Source organism: Ahaetulla prasina, chromosome 10, assembly GCF_028640845.1.
Source record: "Ahaetulla prasina isolate Xishuangbanna chromosome 10, ASM2864084v1, whole genome shotgun sequence".
Classification (NCBI taxonomy): Eukaryota; Metazoa; Chordata; class Lepidosauria; order Squamata; family Colubridae; genus Ahaetulla; species Ahaetulla prasina.
Window position 1 is genome coordinate 12,577,139 of NC_080548.1, and position 14,709 is coordinate 12,591,847.

Consider the following 14,709-nt stretch of genomic DNA (forward strand, 5'->3'; position numbering starts at 1 on the left):
TGTGGCAGTTTTGCTAAAAATGGGCACTTCCAGCCCATGGTGAACAATGGCTTACACTTATGACCACCGTGTTCACTTAATGACTGTCACAAAAAAGTAAAATCATTTTACCACCATTACAACTTGTGATCCTAATAGGCATCTTCCAATATGGTTGAAAGGGACACGGTGGCTCAGTGGCTAAGATGCTGAGCTTGTCAACCGAAAGGTCAGCAGTTCAGCGGTTCAAATCCCTAGTGCCGCATAACGGGGTGAGCTCCCGTTACTTGTCCCAGCTTCTGCCACCCTAGCAGTTTGAAAGCACCTAAAAAATGCAAGTAGAAAAATAGGGACCACCTTTGGTGGGAAGGTAACAGTGTTCCCTGCGCCTTTGAGCATTGAGTCATGCCGGCCACATGACCACGGAGGTGTCTTCGGACAGCGCTGGCTCTTCAGATTTGAAACAGAGATGAGCACCACCCCTAGAATCGGGAACGACTAGCATGTATGTGCGAGGGGAATCTTTACCTTTTTAATATGGTTGTAATTCAAAGACTACTTGCACTTGGAATGCAAACTCCAGCTCCCAGATCTCTGGAGAACTAAGGCAGGAGGGAACCCCTTTTTCATTTCCAAAGGAGGTGGGGTGTCTTTCTCTTCAGCCTGTAAGGGCAAGAATGTGGGGAAAAACCCAAACCCTGGAAACCCAGTTTCATTTCTCTCTTTTCTTTCATTAGCTGGTGGAGATTATTCTGTTCTGCCTGCTTTTATATTTCTACAAGGAGAAGAAAGCAAACTATATTGTGGTGATTCTGCTTCTGGTGGCCCTCCTTGGTAAGTTTCTTCTCCTCTTCCTCTTTACGTAAGTTCGGTTTCACAAACTGGATTGTTAAAACCTCGGCCTCTGATTAGCCAAGAAGCACATTCATGCACGCGGGATGCGTGTGAGGGTTAATCTCCATTCAGCTTTCCCAAAGGTGGTTCGTTTTTGTGATCTGCATTTTCCAGAAATCCTGATCCAAAACCCCTAGAGGAGTCAGATATCAACAAAATACTGTATTTTTCAGAGTATAAGACGCACCTTAGTTTTTGGGGAGGAAAATAAGAAAAAAGCTGATTGGCAGGTGGATTGGCCTCCTGGAATACCCCCAATCAGCTGTTCCCAGAGGTGAATTTTAGCAACAGGTTCCTTGGTTGTGAGCTCTGTGCCTTGCTTTTTTTTGCTTTTTTTTCTGCCTCTGAAACTCTGTTTCAGAAAAAACTTTTTTTTTTCTGCCTCTGAAAGCTTCCAAAACAGAACTTCAGGAAAAAAGCCTCTGAAGCTCTGTTTGGGGCTTTTTTTCTGAAGCTCTATTTGGGGGCTTCTTTTTGGAAGCTCTGTTTGGGGGCTTCTTTTCTGAAGCTCTGTTTGGGAGCTTCTTACTTGAAGCTTCTTTCAGTCTCTGAAACCTCCGTTTGAGAAGCTGGACGGGGCTACATTCAGAGTATAAGACGCACCCAGATTTTCACCCTCTTTTTTGGGGGGAAAAAAGGTGTGTCTTATACTCCAAAAAATACATATATTTATTTACTTATTTATTTAATGGGTTTCAAGTCTGGCTCCAAACTCTGGGACACCAGGAAGATGGCTGCTTAGACAAAGCCTCATGAATAATATCCAGATTAAAAAATTATTTATTTATTTATTTATTTTGTCAACAAATACAAGAAGACAAGTAACAGAGTAGACACAGACATGGACACATGAAAAAATTTTGGCACAAAAAAAAGGATATAAATTGGCAAAACATAGCCATAAACACATAGAATGATTACATATAATTGGGAACAGCAAGACAGGGACAGTAGGCATGCTGGTGCGCTTATGCTCGCCCCCTTAGGGACCTCTTAAGAAACATGAAAGGTCCATGATAGACAGTTTACGGTGAAAAGTATGGGGATTAGAGAGACTAAAAACAGGATCAGTTAGTGTGTTCCAGACATTTACTATTCTATTGTAGAAGTCATATTTCCTACAATTAAGATTAGAGCGAATTACATTGAATTTAAATCTCTTGATGGGCCTTGTATTAATATGGTTGAAATTAAAGTATTCATTTAGAGGTAGAACGTTTTGGTAAATAATCTTATGAAGGTCGAAATAGATCAAAATGTAGACTACATAGTTCGAAGCTTTCTAGACCTAAGATTTCAAGCCTGGTGGGATAGGGAATTTTACTTTGAGCAGAAGATTCGAGAACTCTCCTAGTAAAATATTGCTGGACCCCTTCTAATGTAATGATGTCTGAAATATAGTGAGGGTTCCAGGCAGGTGAACAGTAATCAAGTATAGGTCTGGCAAAGGTTTTATATGCCCTTGTTTGGAATACTCTCTGTTACCAGAGAGAAAACTTCGTAAAATAAGATTTACAACTCTTAAAGCCTTTTTTGTAATGATGTTACAGTGAGCTCTGGGACTTAGATCTTTAGAAATGAGTAGTCCTAGGTCCTTGACAGAGTGTGGGTCAATTCATGAAGGGTTGAGTTGTCAGAGAGAGCTGAATAAGTTAAGTTCTTGTTCCTGTTGATGGGGTCTCGGCAATTCCCATTATAGGGTAGTCCTCGACTTACGACCACAATCGAGCCCAAAATTTCTGTTGCTAGGTGAAACATTTGTTAAGTGAATTTCACCCGATTTTGTGATCTTTCTTGCCACTGTTGTTAAGGGAATCACTGCAGTTGTTAAGTTAGTAGCACGGTTGTTAAGTGAATCCAGCTTCCCCATTGACTTTGCTTCTCAAAAAGTGATTGATATGAGCCCAGGGCACTGCAACGGTCATTAATATGAGTCAGTTGCCAAGTGTCTGAATTTTGATCAGTGGGGATGCTGGAGCAGTCGTAAGTGTGAAAAATGGCCGTAAGTCACTTTTTCCAGTGCTGTTGTAACTTTGAACTGTCACTAAACGAACTGTGGTAATTCGAGGACCACCTATACATATGACCGTTGCAGCATCCCCATGGTCACACGATCAGAATTCAGACTCTTGGCAACCGACTCATATTTATGACCGTTGCAGTGTCCGGAGGTCATGTGATCCCCTTTTTGAGACTTTCTGAAAAGCAAAGTGAATGGGGAAAATCAGATTCACTTAACTGTGTTACTAATAACCGGGGTGATTCACTTAACAGCTGTGGCTAGAAAAGTCGTAAAACGAGGCAAAACTCGCGTAAAAACATGTCTCACTCAGCCACAGAAATTTGGGGCTCAATTGTGGCCAGAAGTCAAGGACTACTTGTACTGTTTTTCGCTCGTTGTTGTTAGTCGTTGCTCTTGAGCAAAATGAGGGTTGTTACCTTGGCGGTTTTCCAGGTTCCATGACTGTCGTTACCGTCAAAGCCGTTGTGGGCATGGTCGCGGTTTCCATTCGGGGGAATATGCAGCTGGGCTACCCCATCTTCTACATCATGGCGGTGTGCATGGTGGCGACAACAGCCTTTCAGGCAGAGTAAGTGGGACCCGAGCTTGCTTGCTTTCTTCCTTTCTCCCCAAATGTGTATTTTCTTCCTGCAGCTCGCCACCAAATGTCAAGGTAATTCAAATTTAATTAAAATGAATTATAGATCAAAAATAGAGCCTGTGTGGCAGGTAGCACTGGAAACTAGGTAATTGGATTCTTCTCGCTGTTTCTGGCCGGAGATAAGGCCTTTTACTAACAATTTGAATAATTTCCTGTTCTGAAGAGACTTTGGGGGAGGGTGGGGTGGAGGAGGGTCATTTGGGAACAACACAGCTAAATGCCGACTTCCCACACTCTTTGCATCTTGTGTGGCTTCCTGGAAGTGTTCTCAGAGGGATGGAGACCTTCCTTCCTTTTACAATATAAGGAGAGGTATTTTTTCTGGGTCTTAAGGTTCCATTTGAAAACATCATAGTTGGTAGCCAAAGCTATACTTTGGTCCAGCGACCAAAAAAGAAAACAATTGCAACCTGCCTGCCTTCCATAGAAGACCAGTATGTTGCATGGGTCAGAAGGAGGGCTGAGAAAGTATCTGCAGATCCCTCGCATCCTGGACATAAACTATTTCAACTCCTCCCCTCAGGACATTGCTATGGGGCATCAAAACAACTAGACACAGAAACAGATTTTTCCCCGTACCATCATTCTGCTGAATACCTAATTTCCATAGCTCTCTTCTCTTCTCTTCTCTTCTCTTCTCTTCTCTTCATTTATTTTATTTGTTTATTTATTTAATTTGTCAGGTACTTATTAGATAATATATAAAAGCATGAATTGAATACATAAAATGAATAAAATTAAAGGGAACATTAGGACAGGGATGGTAGGCACGCTGGTGCTCTTATGCATGCTTCTCTTCTCTTCTCTTCTCTTCTCTTCTCTTCTCTCCTCTCCTCTCCTCTCCTCTCCTCTCCTGTTCTATTCTATTCTGTTCTGTTCTATATTTTATTCTATTCATGAGTCAAAAAGTCAAAACAGTGACTTATGACCAGTGCTCACACTTATGACTGTTGCAGCATCCCTACAAGTCATGGGATCAAAATTTGGCCACTTGACAAATGGCAGTGTGCTTACAATGGTTGCAGCGGGGGTCATGGATCCTCATTTGCAACCTTCCCAACTGGGAAGCAAGCAAAGTCAGTGGGGGGAACGTCAGATTCAATTAACAACCACAAGGTTCTCTGTAAATAGCTACAGCGATTTGCTTAACAACTGGGACAAAAAAGTCATAAAATCAAGCACAGGTCACTTGATCACCTTGCTTAGCAATGGAAATGGGGGCCGGATAGCTCAGGCTGGTAAGGCCTGTTATTAAGAACACAAAGCCTGCAATTACTGCAGGTTCAAGCCCGGCCCAAGGTTGACTCAGCCTTCCATCCTTTATAAGGTAGGTAAAATGAGGACCCAGATTGTTGGGGGGGCAATAAGTTGACTTTGTAAAAATATACAAATAGAATGAGACTATTGCCTTATACACTGTAAGCCGCCCTGAGTCTTCGGAGAAGGGCGGGGTATAAATGTAAACAAAAAAAAAAAATTCTGGTCCCATGGCTGGCTGGGGGATTCTGGGAGTTGAAGTCCTCACATCTTAAAGTTATGAAGATTTTTCCCATTTGCGTGCTTTCTAGAGCATTTGACGTCTATGTGTACAACCAAAAGAGGAGAATATTTGTAGCTCAGGATTGAAATTAAGGGTCCTTGGGGATTTCTGAGATGGGTTGTTTTCTTGCAGAACATTTAATTAGAACAATTAATCAGTGGAACAACTTGCCTCCAGAAGTTGTGAATTGTCCAACATTGGAAGTTTTTAAGAAGAGGTTGGACAACCATTTGTCTGAAATGGTATAGAATTTCCTGCCTAAGCAGGGGGTTAGACTAGAAGACCTCCAAGGTCCCTTCCAACTCTGTTTTTCTATTTGTGATTTGTAATTATCCAAACGAAGCAACACCGGCAGCACTGATGATGTTATATGGTTTGGGTAATGAAACGTCTACAAAAAAGTCCACCAAGCTCAAGAGAGCACCAACGATCCCTCGTTGTAAAACATTACCTAGACCAGTGATGGCTAACCTTTTTGCCATTGCATGCCAGTGGGCAGGGGGGTGTCACACGCGCACATGCCCACACCCATAATTCTATGTACCCTGCCCACGCGTATGCACACACAACCCCTCCCTCCCCCCCTGCTCCTGGCATGTGATGGCCCGGTAGGCACATTTTTCTCTCTCACCTGGCTCCAGAACGTCTCTATGAGTTTGGGGAGGGCGAAAACGGACTTTCCCACCCACCCCCGGAGGCCCTCCAGAGGCCAGAAACTGCTCATTTGCCAACTTCCGGTTGGACAGGTTGGAAGTTTTTTTGCTGTTCCCAGCCTCCAGAGACTCCTAGAGAGGCTCTGGAGCCAGGTGAGAGAAAAACGGGCCTTCCTCACCCACCCACCCGGCCCTCCGGAGGCAGGAGACAGCCTGTTTCCCTACTTCTAGTGGGCCCAGAAGGCCTGAAAATCAGCTGGCCATCGCGCACATGTGCACCGGTAGCTGAGCTCGCGTGCCCACTGATATGGCTAGGTTCGCCATCACGGACCTAGACATTTTGGAATGAGCTGAAATTTCACCAGGCGAATAGAATAGAATAGAATTAAACTAGACTAAACTAGACCAGACCAGACCAGACCAGAATAGAATAGAATAGAATAGAATAGAATAGAATAGAATAGAATAGAATAGAATAGAATAGAATAGAATAGAATAGAATAGAATTTTTTAATTGGCCAAGTGTGATTAGACACACAAGGAATTTGTCTTGTTTTGCTTGTTTTGCCACCAAGATCAGCAGCTAAATCTCTGACCAGCGATCCCGTTTTTGGTTCGTGGTTTATAAGTTTCCCCTTTTTTTTGCTGAAACATCTTTGGCTTTTCCTGAAATGTTTTGTTATTTATTTATGGGCGGTGTTGTCTGATTTTCTCTTTTCTTCCATTGTATTTATTTTTCTCCTAGATTTTTAACCCAGGCTTCCCACTTGTATGATGTGTCCCAGATTGCCAGTGTGGGTTATATCCTGTCTACTGTGATAGGAATTACAGCAGGTAGGCGTATATTGGTGCATTCAAATCGTGACAGGAGCTGACCAGCAAATAACCTGAAATGGATTTTGCCTTCTTTCCCATCCCCGGGAGAGAATCCCTAACCTAATGCTTACCTTGAAATATATATTTTAATGCCTAAAATGAATAGTCTTCGTTGATAACAAGATTCTGTGCCTCCCTTTAGAAACTGTTTTTCTATTTGAAAAGGCTTCTTTTCTCTCCAGGTGCAACTTTTTATTTGGACTTTATTGGAGAAGATGTTCTTCATGTTTGTATGTTTTGTTTGGGGTAAGTTTACAATATTAATCTAACCAGCGGTGAAATCCATTTTTTTTTTTTACTACTGGTTCTGTGGGCGTGGCTTGGTGGGCCTAGGGTGGTGTCAATTGGTGGGGGTGGATTGGTGGGCGTGGCAGGGGAAGGATATTGCAAAATCTCCATTTCCTCCCAACTCCTGGGGGAAGGACATTGCAAAATCTCCATTCCCACCCCATTCCAGGGGAAGGATACTGCAAAATCCGCATTCCCTCCCCATTCCTGGGGGAAAGGACATTGCAAAATCTCCATTCCCACCCCACTCCAGGGGAAGCATACTACAAAATCCCCATTCCCTCCCCACTCTGAGGCCAGCCAGAGGTGGTATTTGCCGATTCTCCAAACTACTCAAAATTTCTGATACCGGTTCTCCAGAACATGTTGGATTTCACCCTTGGATCTAACTCATTGGCTTTGGCTACCCTGTGTCTCCTGCATTTCCTTTTTCTCTGTTTGGTAAGCTGGTTCTTTTTAACGTATGGTGGCTATTGGAAGGCTTCTTTGATCATCTTTTATCTCAGAATAGTGGGAAACGGCATCAATCATTTCAGCTTACTGAAAACAGAGTTTGAGGGCTGTTAGTTGCCCACTCTTTGCTAATTGGTTTGGCAACATTTGTGGATGGATTCTTGGTTGCCTGAAAAGCATCTCATGAAACCAATTGATAGCTGATAGGGGCCGGGATAGCTCAGGCTGTTAAGAAGCCTGTTATTAGAACACAGTAGCCTGCAATTACTGCAGGTTCAAGCCCGGCCCAAGGTTGACTCAGCCTTCCATCCTTTATAAGGTAGGTAAAATGAGGACCCAGATTGTTGGGGGGACAATAAGTTGACTTTGTAAAAAAATATACAAAATAGAATGAGACTATTGCCTTATACACTGTAAGCCGCCCTGAGTCTTCGGAGAAGGGCGGAATATAAATGTAAACAACAACAACAAAAAAAAATTCTCACTCACAACCCTGCCTGGAGTTTCCTGAACTGGGAAACACTATCACACTATCCCAATCTCTACCAAGATTGCTTGATACAGTCGGAAATGTCTACAGATAGTCTTCAGTTAATGGCCCTAATTGGACTGGAAACTAGACAACACAGTTGTGAATTGAAAAAAAAAATCACATGACCGTGCCAACTTACAATGGCAATTCTGGTTGCTGTTGCTGTGCAACTTCTGCACGGGCATTAAACGCAACATCACATGACCACAACTTGCCACTTCCTGCCAGCTTCCCTATTGGCGTTGCTGGTCGGAATCTGCCAGTGAAGGTTGCAAGTGATGATCCCGTGACCATGGGGCACTGCAACCATTATAATTGTGTTGCCAAGCGCTCAAATTGTGATTGTGTGACTGCAAGGAGGTTGTGACAGCTGCACGTTTGAGCCATAAGTCTCTCTGTTCAGTGCCAGCATAACTTTGAATGTTCGCTGAATGAATGGTTGCTAAGCAACCATTATATAATTTTATATATATATATATATATAATTTATATTGCTGCCTATTCACCCATGGCAACTCAAGGCGGCTTACAGAGTATAAAACCACATTTAAAACAATAAAACTAATAAAAGGAATCAAATAAATTAATATAGTATGATATAATTTATTTATTATTTTATTTATTTATTATTTGCATTTATATCCCGCCCTTCTCCGAAGACTCAGGGCGGCTTACACTATGTCAAGCAATAGTCTTCATCCATTTGTATATTATATACAAAGTCAACTTCAATAAGTCAATAAAGTCAATAAACTTCAAAGTCAATAAAAACAACCCCCCACACCCCAATAACAGCAGGTCACATGAGACATTTAATGGGCTCCATCCCACTCTGGGTTCCACAGGCCCGCTGGCAGAACCAGGTCTTCAGCACCTTCCGGAAGAGTATTACAGTGGGGGCCATTCTAATCTCTGGGGGAGTGATGTTCCAGAGAGAGGGAGCCACCATGGAGAAGGCCCTTCTTCTGGGTCCCACCAGGTGTATCTCTCTCAGGGAATGTGACTCAGAAGAAGGGTCGCATCCTCTTGACCGAAAACTTCAGGCCTTATATTTACTAGGACAGTCCTGAGAACTTATGGGGATCAGTGTCTGCAGAAGTTGGAAATAGTGAGGACAGACTGATAAAGGAAGGAGTGTCAGGACAGAAGCCCTGTGCATGCATTATGCAATGCACGGGGCAGGACTTACGCTGTATTGCTGGACACCACTAGATATAGAAAAGGTTGTCAGTTCAGAATTGGTATGTCAAAAGGAGTACTTAAGGGGGGAGATGCCTAGGAGCCCTTCTTCCTGGAGAGAATCCATGGGAGCAGTGGATGCTGTTCTTTTCAAGAAAATCGGAATATCATCTCTTCACCCTTCTTTCCTCTCCTCCTATTCTGCCTGCGTCAGTTTCCACTGCTCTTAAAAATAAGAAAGTGAATGGTACGAATGGTAAAAGGAGTCTTGGGTGCAATTCAAGGTTTGGGTGGTATTCACTTACCTTCGCTACTGGTTTGTAAATGCGAGTGCGCACGCATGCGCAGAGCATCAAAAATGGGACGTGATGATGTCCGGGCGAGTGGGAGGAGCTTCCAGCAGATGCCACTACCAGTTTGCCCGAATCAGATAGAAACGGCTGAATACCACCACTGGTGCAATCCCAAAATAACCAGAGCACCACTTGAACGCCATCGTCATTGACAGGTTCACCATCCGTCAATTGCAAAAGGCAGCTTTACTTGGAAGAGCTGACATCCTGGGATGACACTCTTAATACTATTAACAGCCCTTGCCTATCTCGGCTCCATAGAAAGGACTCAACAGGCAGATAAAAATGCCAAATCTAGTCTAAACATCTGGCTGACTCTGCAGTTGACCATAATAATGACGATGTCCTCGTTCCTGCAAAGCCGCCCGACACTGTTCTTTCCCTTAAGAATTTATGTTGAGGTAGAGAAGGCGCCTGCACAACTATTTTAAGTGAGACAAACAAGGTCTGGGTAAATTTCTCAGAGAGTTAGAAGGGCACTTCAGCTCTCCCTATGGCTTTGGAAAGAACTAAATTTAGTTAGGACTATTTTTTGATGTTCCTGCTCTTCACAGATGTTTCACTTCGAAAGTGTCTGGAAATGTTTACTTTTCCATGAACTGAGGCAGCAGCATGTAGACCAGAGGTCTTCAAACTTGGCAGCTTTAAGACTTGTGGACGTCAACTCCCAGAATTCTCCAGCCAGCTATGAGGGAGTTGACGTCCACAAGTCTTAAAGCGGCCAAATTGGAAGACCTCTGATGTAGACTGAGGAGTCACTTTCTGCCAGGTCAAAGGTGTAGGTAAGACTTAGCTGTCAGCCAGGTTTTTCTCGTACCTATGTTTTAAACTTCTTTATCTTGTCCTTTTAAAATCTCTTTCAGGTGCCTCATTGCCTTTCTAGGCGTCTTTCTGATCACTAGAAACAAGAGGAAATGTGTCTTTTTTGAGCCTTATATCTCCATGGATGCCATGCCAAGTAATCTTAAAATCTAGTACCTTTTTGATAAACTGGTAAAAACTGACAGGCTTTGGGAAAAATTCGTCTACTCCCCACACCTCACCCCACCTTATTATTTAGTTGTACCACTTGCTGTAGGTCAGGTACAAAAACGGGGCATTTAACAGTGGTGGGATTCAATTTTTTTTACTACCGGTTCTGTGGGTGTGGCTTGGTGGGTGGGTGTGGCTTGGTGGGTGAGGCAGGGGAAGGATACTGTAAAATGTCCATTCCCACCCCACTCCAGGGGAAGGATACTGTAAAATCCCCATTTCCTCTCAATCAGCTGGGACTCGGGAGGCAGAGAATAGATGGGGGCGAAGCCAGTCAGAGGTGGTATTTACTGGTTCTCCGGACTACTCAAAATTTCTGCTACCGGTTCTCCAGAACTGGTCAGAATTTTATTTATTGATTGATTGATTATATTTGTTTGTCAGCCATCTCGCATACTATATCCTGCAAATACCAGTTCAGTCATACAATTGCAAATATGGCACTGAGGACCAAATGTAGCATTCTAACTTGAGAAGGGGGTTCATAACTTGGATATTTCAATAGCAGTGTTTCTCAACCTCACTCACTTGAAGATATGCGGACTTCAACTCCCAGAATTCTGTGTCTTCAAATGTCCAAGGTTGAGAAACAGCGTCCTAAGGTAATCCAAGCCTGCTGCCATCCAATGTGATGCAACTATGGTTCCAAGACCAGCTAAGTCTCAGAATGTAGTGTTTGAGATCAAAACTTAGAACGATCTTGGTAGCTTTAAGATGGGTGGAATTCATCTCCCAGAATTCCCCAGGCAGCCCTCCTTTAGAAGATGAAATTAGAGTTTGGTTGGGTTAACAGAAGTGATAAGTTAAAAGAGAGCAATTGAATTTGTCTCTGTTTTCAAACCCCTACATTTCAAACCCCCTCCATCTTTGTCCTTCCTTCGACCTTCAGGCATGCAGAATCTGCACGACAACGGAACTGCAGTTCAACCTGAACTGAAGACTTCTTTTTCCTACGGCGCCCTGGAAAACAATGATAGCATCTCCGAAATTTATACTCCTGCTACATTAACCGTTGTCCAGGAAGAACATGCTTCTTGTCGGGTCATGTCACACAGCAAAAGCGAATGAATGCTCTTTGAAGGAATACTGTAGGTGTGGTTGTCTATTTATTACCCCTCCCTTTCTGTTATTTCACTCATTGAGCCCAGAAGGCAGCTGAAGTAGGGATGAACTCCTATAATAATTCTAAAAAAAAAATACTGATTAAAGATCAACGTACCTGCAGATACAAAAGTATTCCATGGTAAGCTGAATTGCACTGGAATCCGAACAGCTGCATCATTGCAAATGCAGAAGGCATTTGAGTAGCTAAACAGACTGTATGTAGGTGCCTACAGACGCTCTGTTATAACAGAAGCGGTGGTTTCCTTGGGATAACCAGGGATTGTGTGTCTTTTAAAAACTGGAATAATGGCATTCTCCAAGAGATATGTATTAGGGATTTCCCATACTGAAAACGAATTATTTCCCCTTTTTCTGTTGGCATGGCTAACCAGAGATATATTGATGCAGTTCACTAGTGTGTCCTCTGTTTTACTTAGTACTGTACTTTTCAGACTATAAGACGCACTGCAGTATAAGATGCACCTTCCTTTTGGGGGGAGGAAAAGATAATATTCCTTTGCCCATTGGCCATGGCCCGTTTGCCACCGCCGTGACCTGTTCGGCATGGCCCATTCACCTCGCCCATTTGCCGCAGCCTGTTCGCCACCACGGCCTGTTTGGCGCAACCCATTCACCGCTGCCCATTCACCGCCACCACGACCTGTTTGCCGGCGTCTGTTTGCCAGCATCTGTTTGCCGGCACCATGGCCTGTTTGCCACAGGCCATGCTCTGTAGCCACCTGTTTGCCGGCACTGCAGCCCATTTGGTGTGACCCATTCATCACCGCTGATCCCCACTGCCTGGAACTGGCTGAAAATGCGACGCATAGAGGCCAAAAACAGGCGAAGGGTGAGGACTGGCAGGTGGGTGGGCCTTTGGCAATAGTTGGTGTATAAGATGCACTGCAATTTTCACCCACTTTGTGGGGGGGAGTGTGTCTTATATTTCGAAAAGTATAGTATATCTTGTTCTACCAAACCTGGGAATTGAGAGGCAGGATATATTCTAGTATTCTGTTACCCTGGTCAAAGGGTTTAGTCAACAGTTCAACATTTTTTCCCATGAAAACTATGCAACTGAAGACATATCGCCACTGAGAATTGTACCTTTCAGATCAACACACCATGATTTAGTTAGGAGTCCAACGTTGGTCTGCAACTCCAGGTGTTGAGAATGTGATGACACGTGTTTTGCTAATCCAAAGACCACCATCTTGAAATCATAATGTTTGTGTTTTTAATAATTGTCCTGAAAATGAAATTCTAGATTGTAATGTCTTTTGCATTAGGCCTGGTCTTTATATTTAGCGGATTTGGGTAATAATACAGGATGAATGGCATCATTTCGTAGTAATGTTTGGAGACTGCAATTGAAATGCTTTTTTGTGGATTAAAAATACGTCTCTGCAAATAGAAAGAAAGCCAGCTTTTGCAGATGTCACTGAGTTGTGACCAAAACCACCTTCCTTCTCTCCTGTGTGTGATATTTATGTTTAAATGTGCAGGAATTATTTAAATGGAGGAGCATTTAAAAATATCCTGGTGCTTCAACTTCCTGTCTATACTACTGCAACCTATTTTGCTATCTCTGGCCATTTTGCCCGTAAATAAAGACACTGATTTCCTGCAAGTTTTTGTTTTTAATTTCTACTGTATCACGATTCTATCTGCTCCTTCTTCCCAGCAGATGACAACACTTAGACAACCTTGGCTGATCTTAAAAAGCTAAGCTCTGTTAGATGTGGTTTAGTATTGAGGATGGATGACCAGTGGAAAATCCCCAGTTGTAGGGTGTTTCTGGAAAATGTAAAAAGCATCTCAGAAAATACAGTCCCTACCCTTTTCAGGTTTCTGGTGGTTGCCAGTAGAAATGAATAGATTTTAACCCCGGTTTTGTGGAAGAATTAACATGAATGTCAACCTTGCTGCGGTTTTCAACGGCCCTGTGGAGTCTGAATGGAGGATACTCAGGTATTTTGGCCCACTTTCACAGAGTGATTTGCACTTAAGATCCATGAAGATCCATGGGCAGTATGAAATAAAGGCGTGTTTCTCAACCTTGGCAGCTTGAAAATGTGTGACCTTCAACTCCCACAATTCCCCAGCTGGTTAGGGAATTCTGGGAGTTGAAGGCCACACATCTTAAGGTGCCCACGTTTGAAAAGCACCTCTCTAAACATCTTCAGAATCTCCAACTTTCTTTTTGATTATTGCTTTGATACCTTCTGGAGATACCTGTAGGAAATTGAATTTCTCCCCATGCCATCAATCTTCCCTAATATCAAACAAATATTTAGGTGTAACTGCAAAGGAAAAAAAGAAAACTTCCTGGGTTATTGATCTGGGAATCCTTTTACAAGCATAGATTGTCTGGAAATTCCTCTTAAATTCCTCTTGAGGAGACAGTCATGGTCCTTTTCAGAATGCTACCTAACGTTCTTGTCTCACTGATTTCTAGAATGACTAACGTATTTGTTGACTGAAAGTACTGTCTTCACCATGGTATGTGTAAATAAACAAAGCTTTACGACACAAAGATGGAGAATGGCGTCTTTTGTTCAAAGGAAGCCTTGCGTTGGGTGGATGGGCAAATAAATTGAATAAGAAGCCCCCTTGAAGGCCATTTGGGTAGAAAGGCAGACTACTGGTATTTAATAAAATAATTAGTGAATAACTGGGTCCAGAATTTCTGTTGCTAATCAAGGTGGTTGTTAAGGAAGTTGCACCAGATTTTACCACTTTTTTACCATTGCTGTTAAGTGAATCGTGCGGTCATTAGATGAATCCAGCTTTTCCCATTGACTGGAATTGTTGGAAACTGCCTGGGAAGGTCAGAAAACGTGATCACAAGACGCTGACACCCTGAAATCATCGTAAATGCATGCTGATAGCCAAGCGCCCAAATTTGGTTCATGTGAGCATGGGGTGCTGCTGCAGAAGATATAAATGCGAGGATTCGTGGTAAGTCACTTTTTTAAGTGCCGTCGTAACTTCGAACAGGCACTAAACACTAAACTTCGAACAGGCACTAAACACTAAAAGGACTATCTGTAATGAAAGCAAGCACAAGGGGAGATATTTGCTGAAGCTCGGTGACGCTTTAGTGCAGGGGTCTGCAAACTTGGCTCTTTTAAGACTTGTGGACTTCAACTCCCAGAGAATA

General features: G+C 43.0%; 1 protein-coding gene across 5 annotated transcripts in view; it reads left to right on the forward strand.

Annotated features, from left to right (window-relative positions):
• Positions 1 to 14,076, forward strand: part of NIPAL3 (NIPA like domain containing 3) — a 48,706-nt gene extending 34,630 nt beyond the window's left edge. For all 5 annotated transcript variants that reach the window (XM_058195741.1, XM_058195740.1, XM_058195742.1 and 2 more), the window contains 6 exons: positions 717 to 813; positions 3,329 to 3,464; positions 6,475 to 6,563; positions 6,788 to 6,851; positions 10,274 to 10,368; positions 11,332 to 14,076. In XM_058195741.1, the coding sequence (XP_058051724.1) occupies positions 717 to 813; positions 3,329 to 3,464; positions 6,475 to 6,563; positions 6,788 to 6,851; positions 10,274 to 10,368; positions 11,332 to 11,510 (660 nt within the window). In that variant the 3' untranslated portion in view covers positions 11,511 to 14,076. The remainder of the gene's footprint in view (positions 1 to 716; positions 814 to 3,328; positions 3,465 to 6,474; positions 6,564 to 6,787; positions 6,852 to 10,273; positions 10,369 to 11,331) is intronic.
• Positions 14,077 to 14,709: the final 633 nt, after the last annotated feature.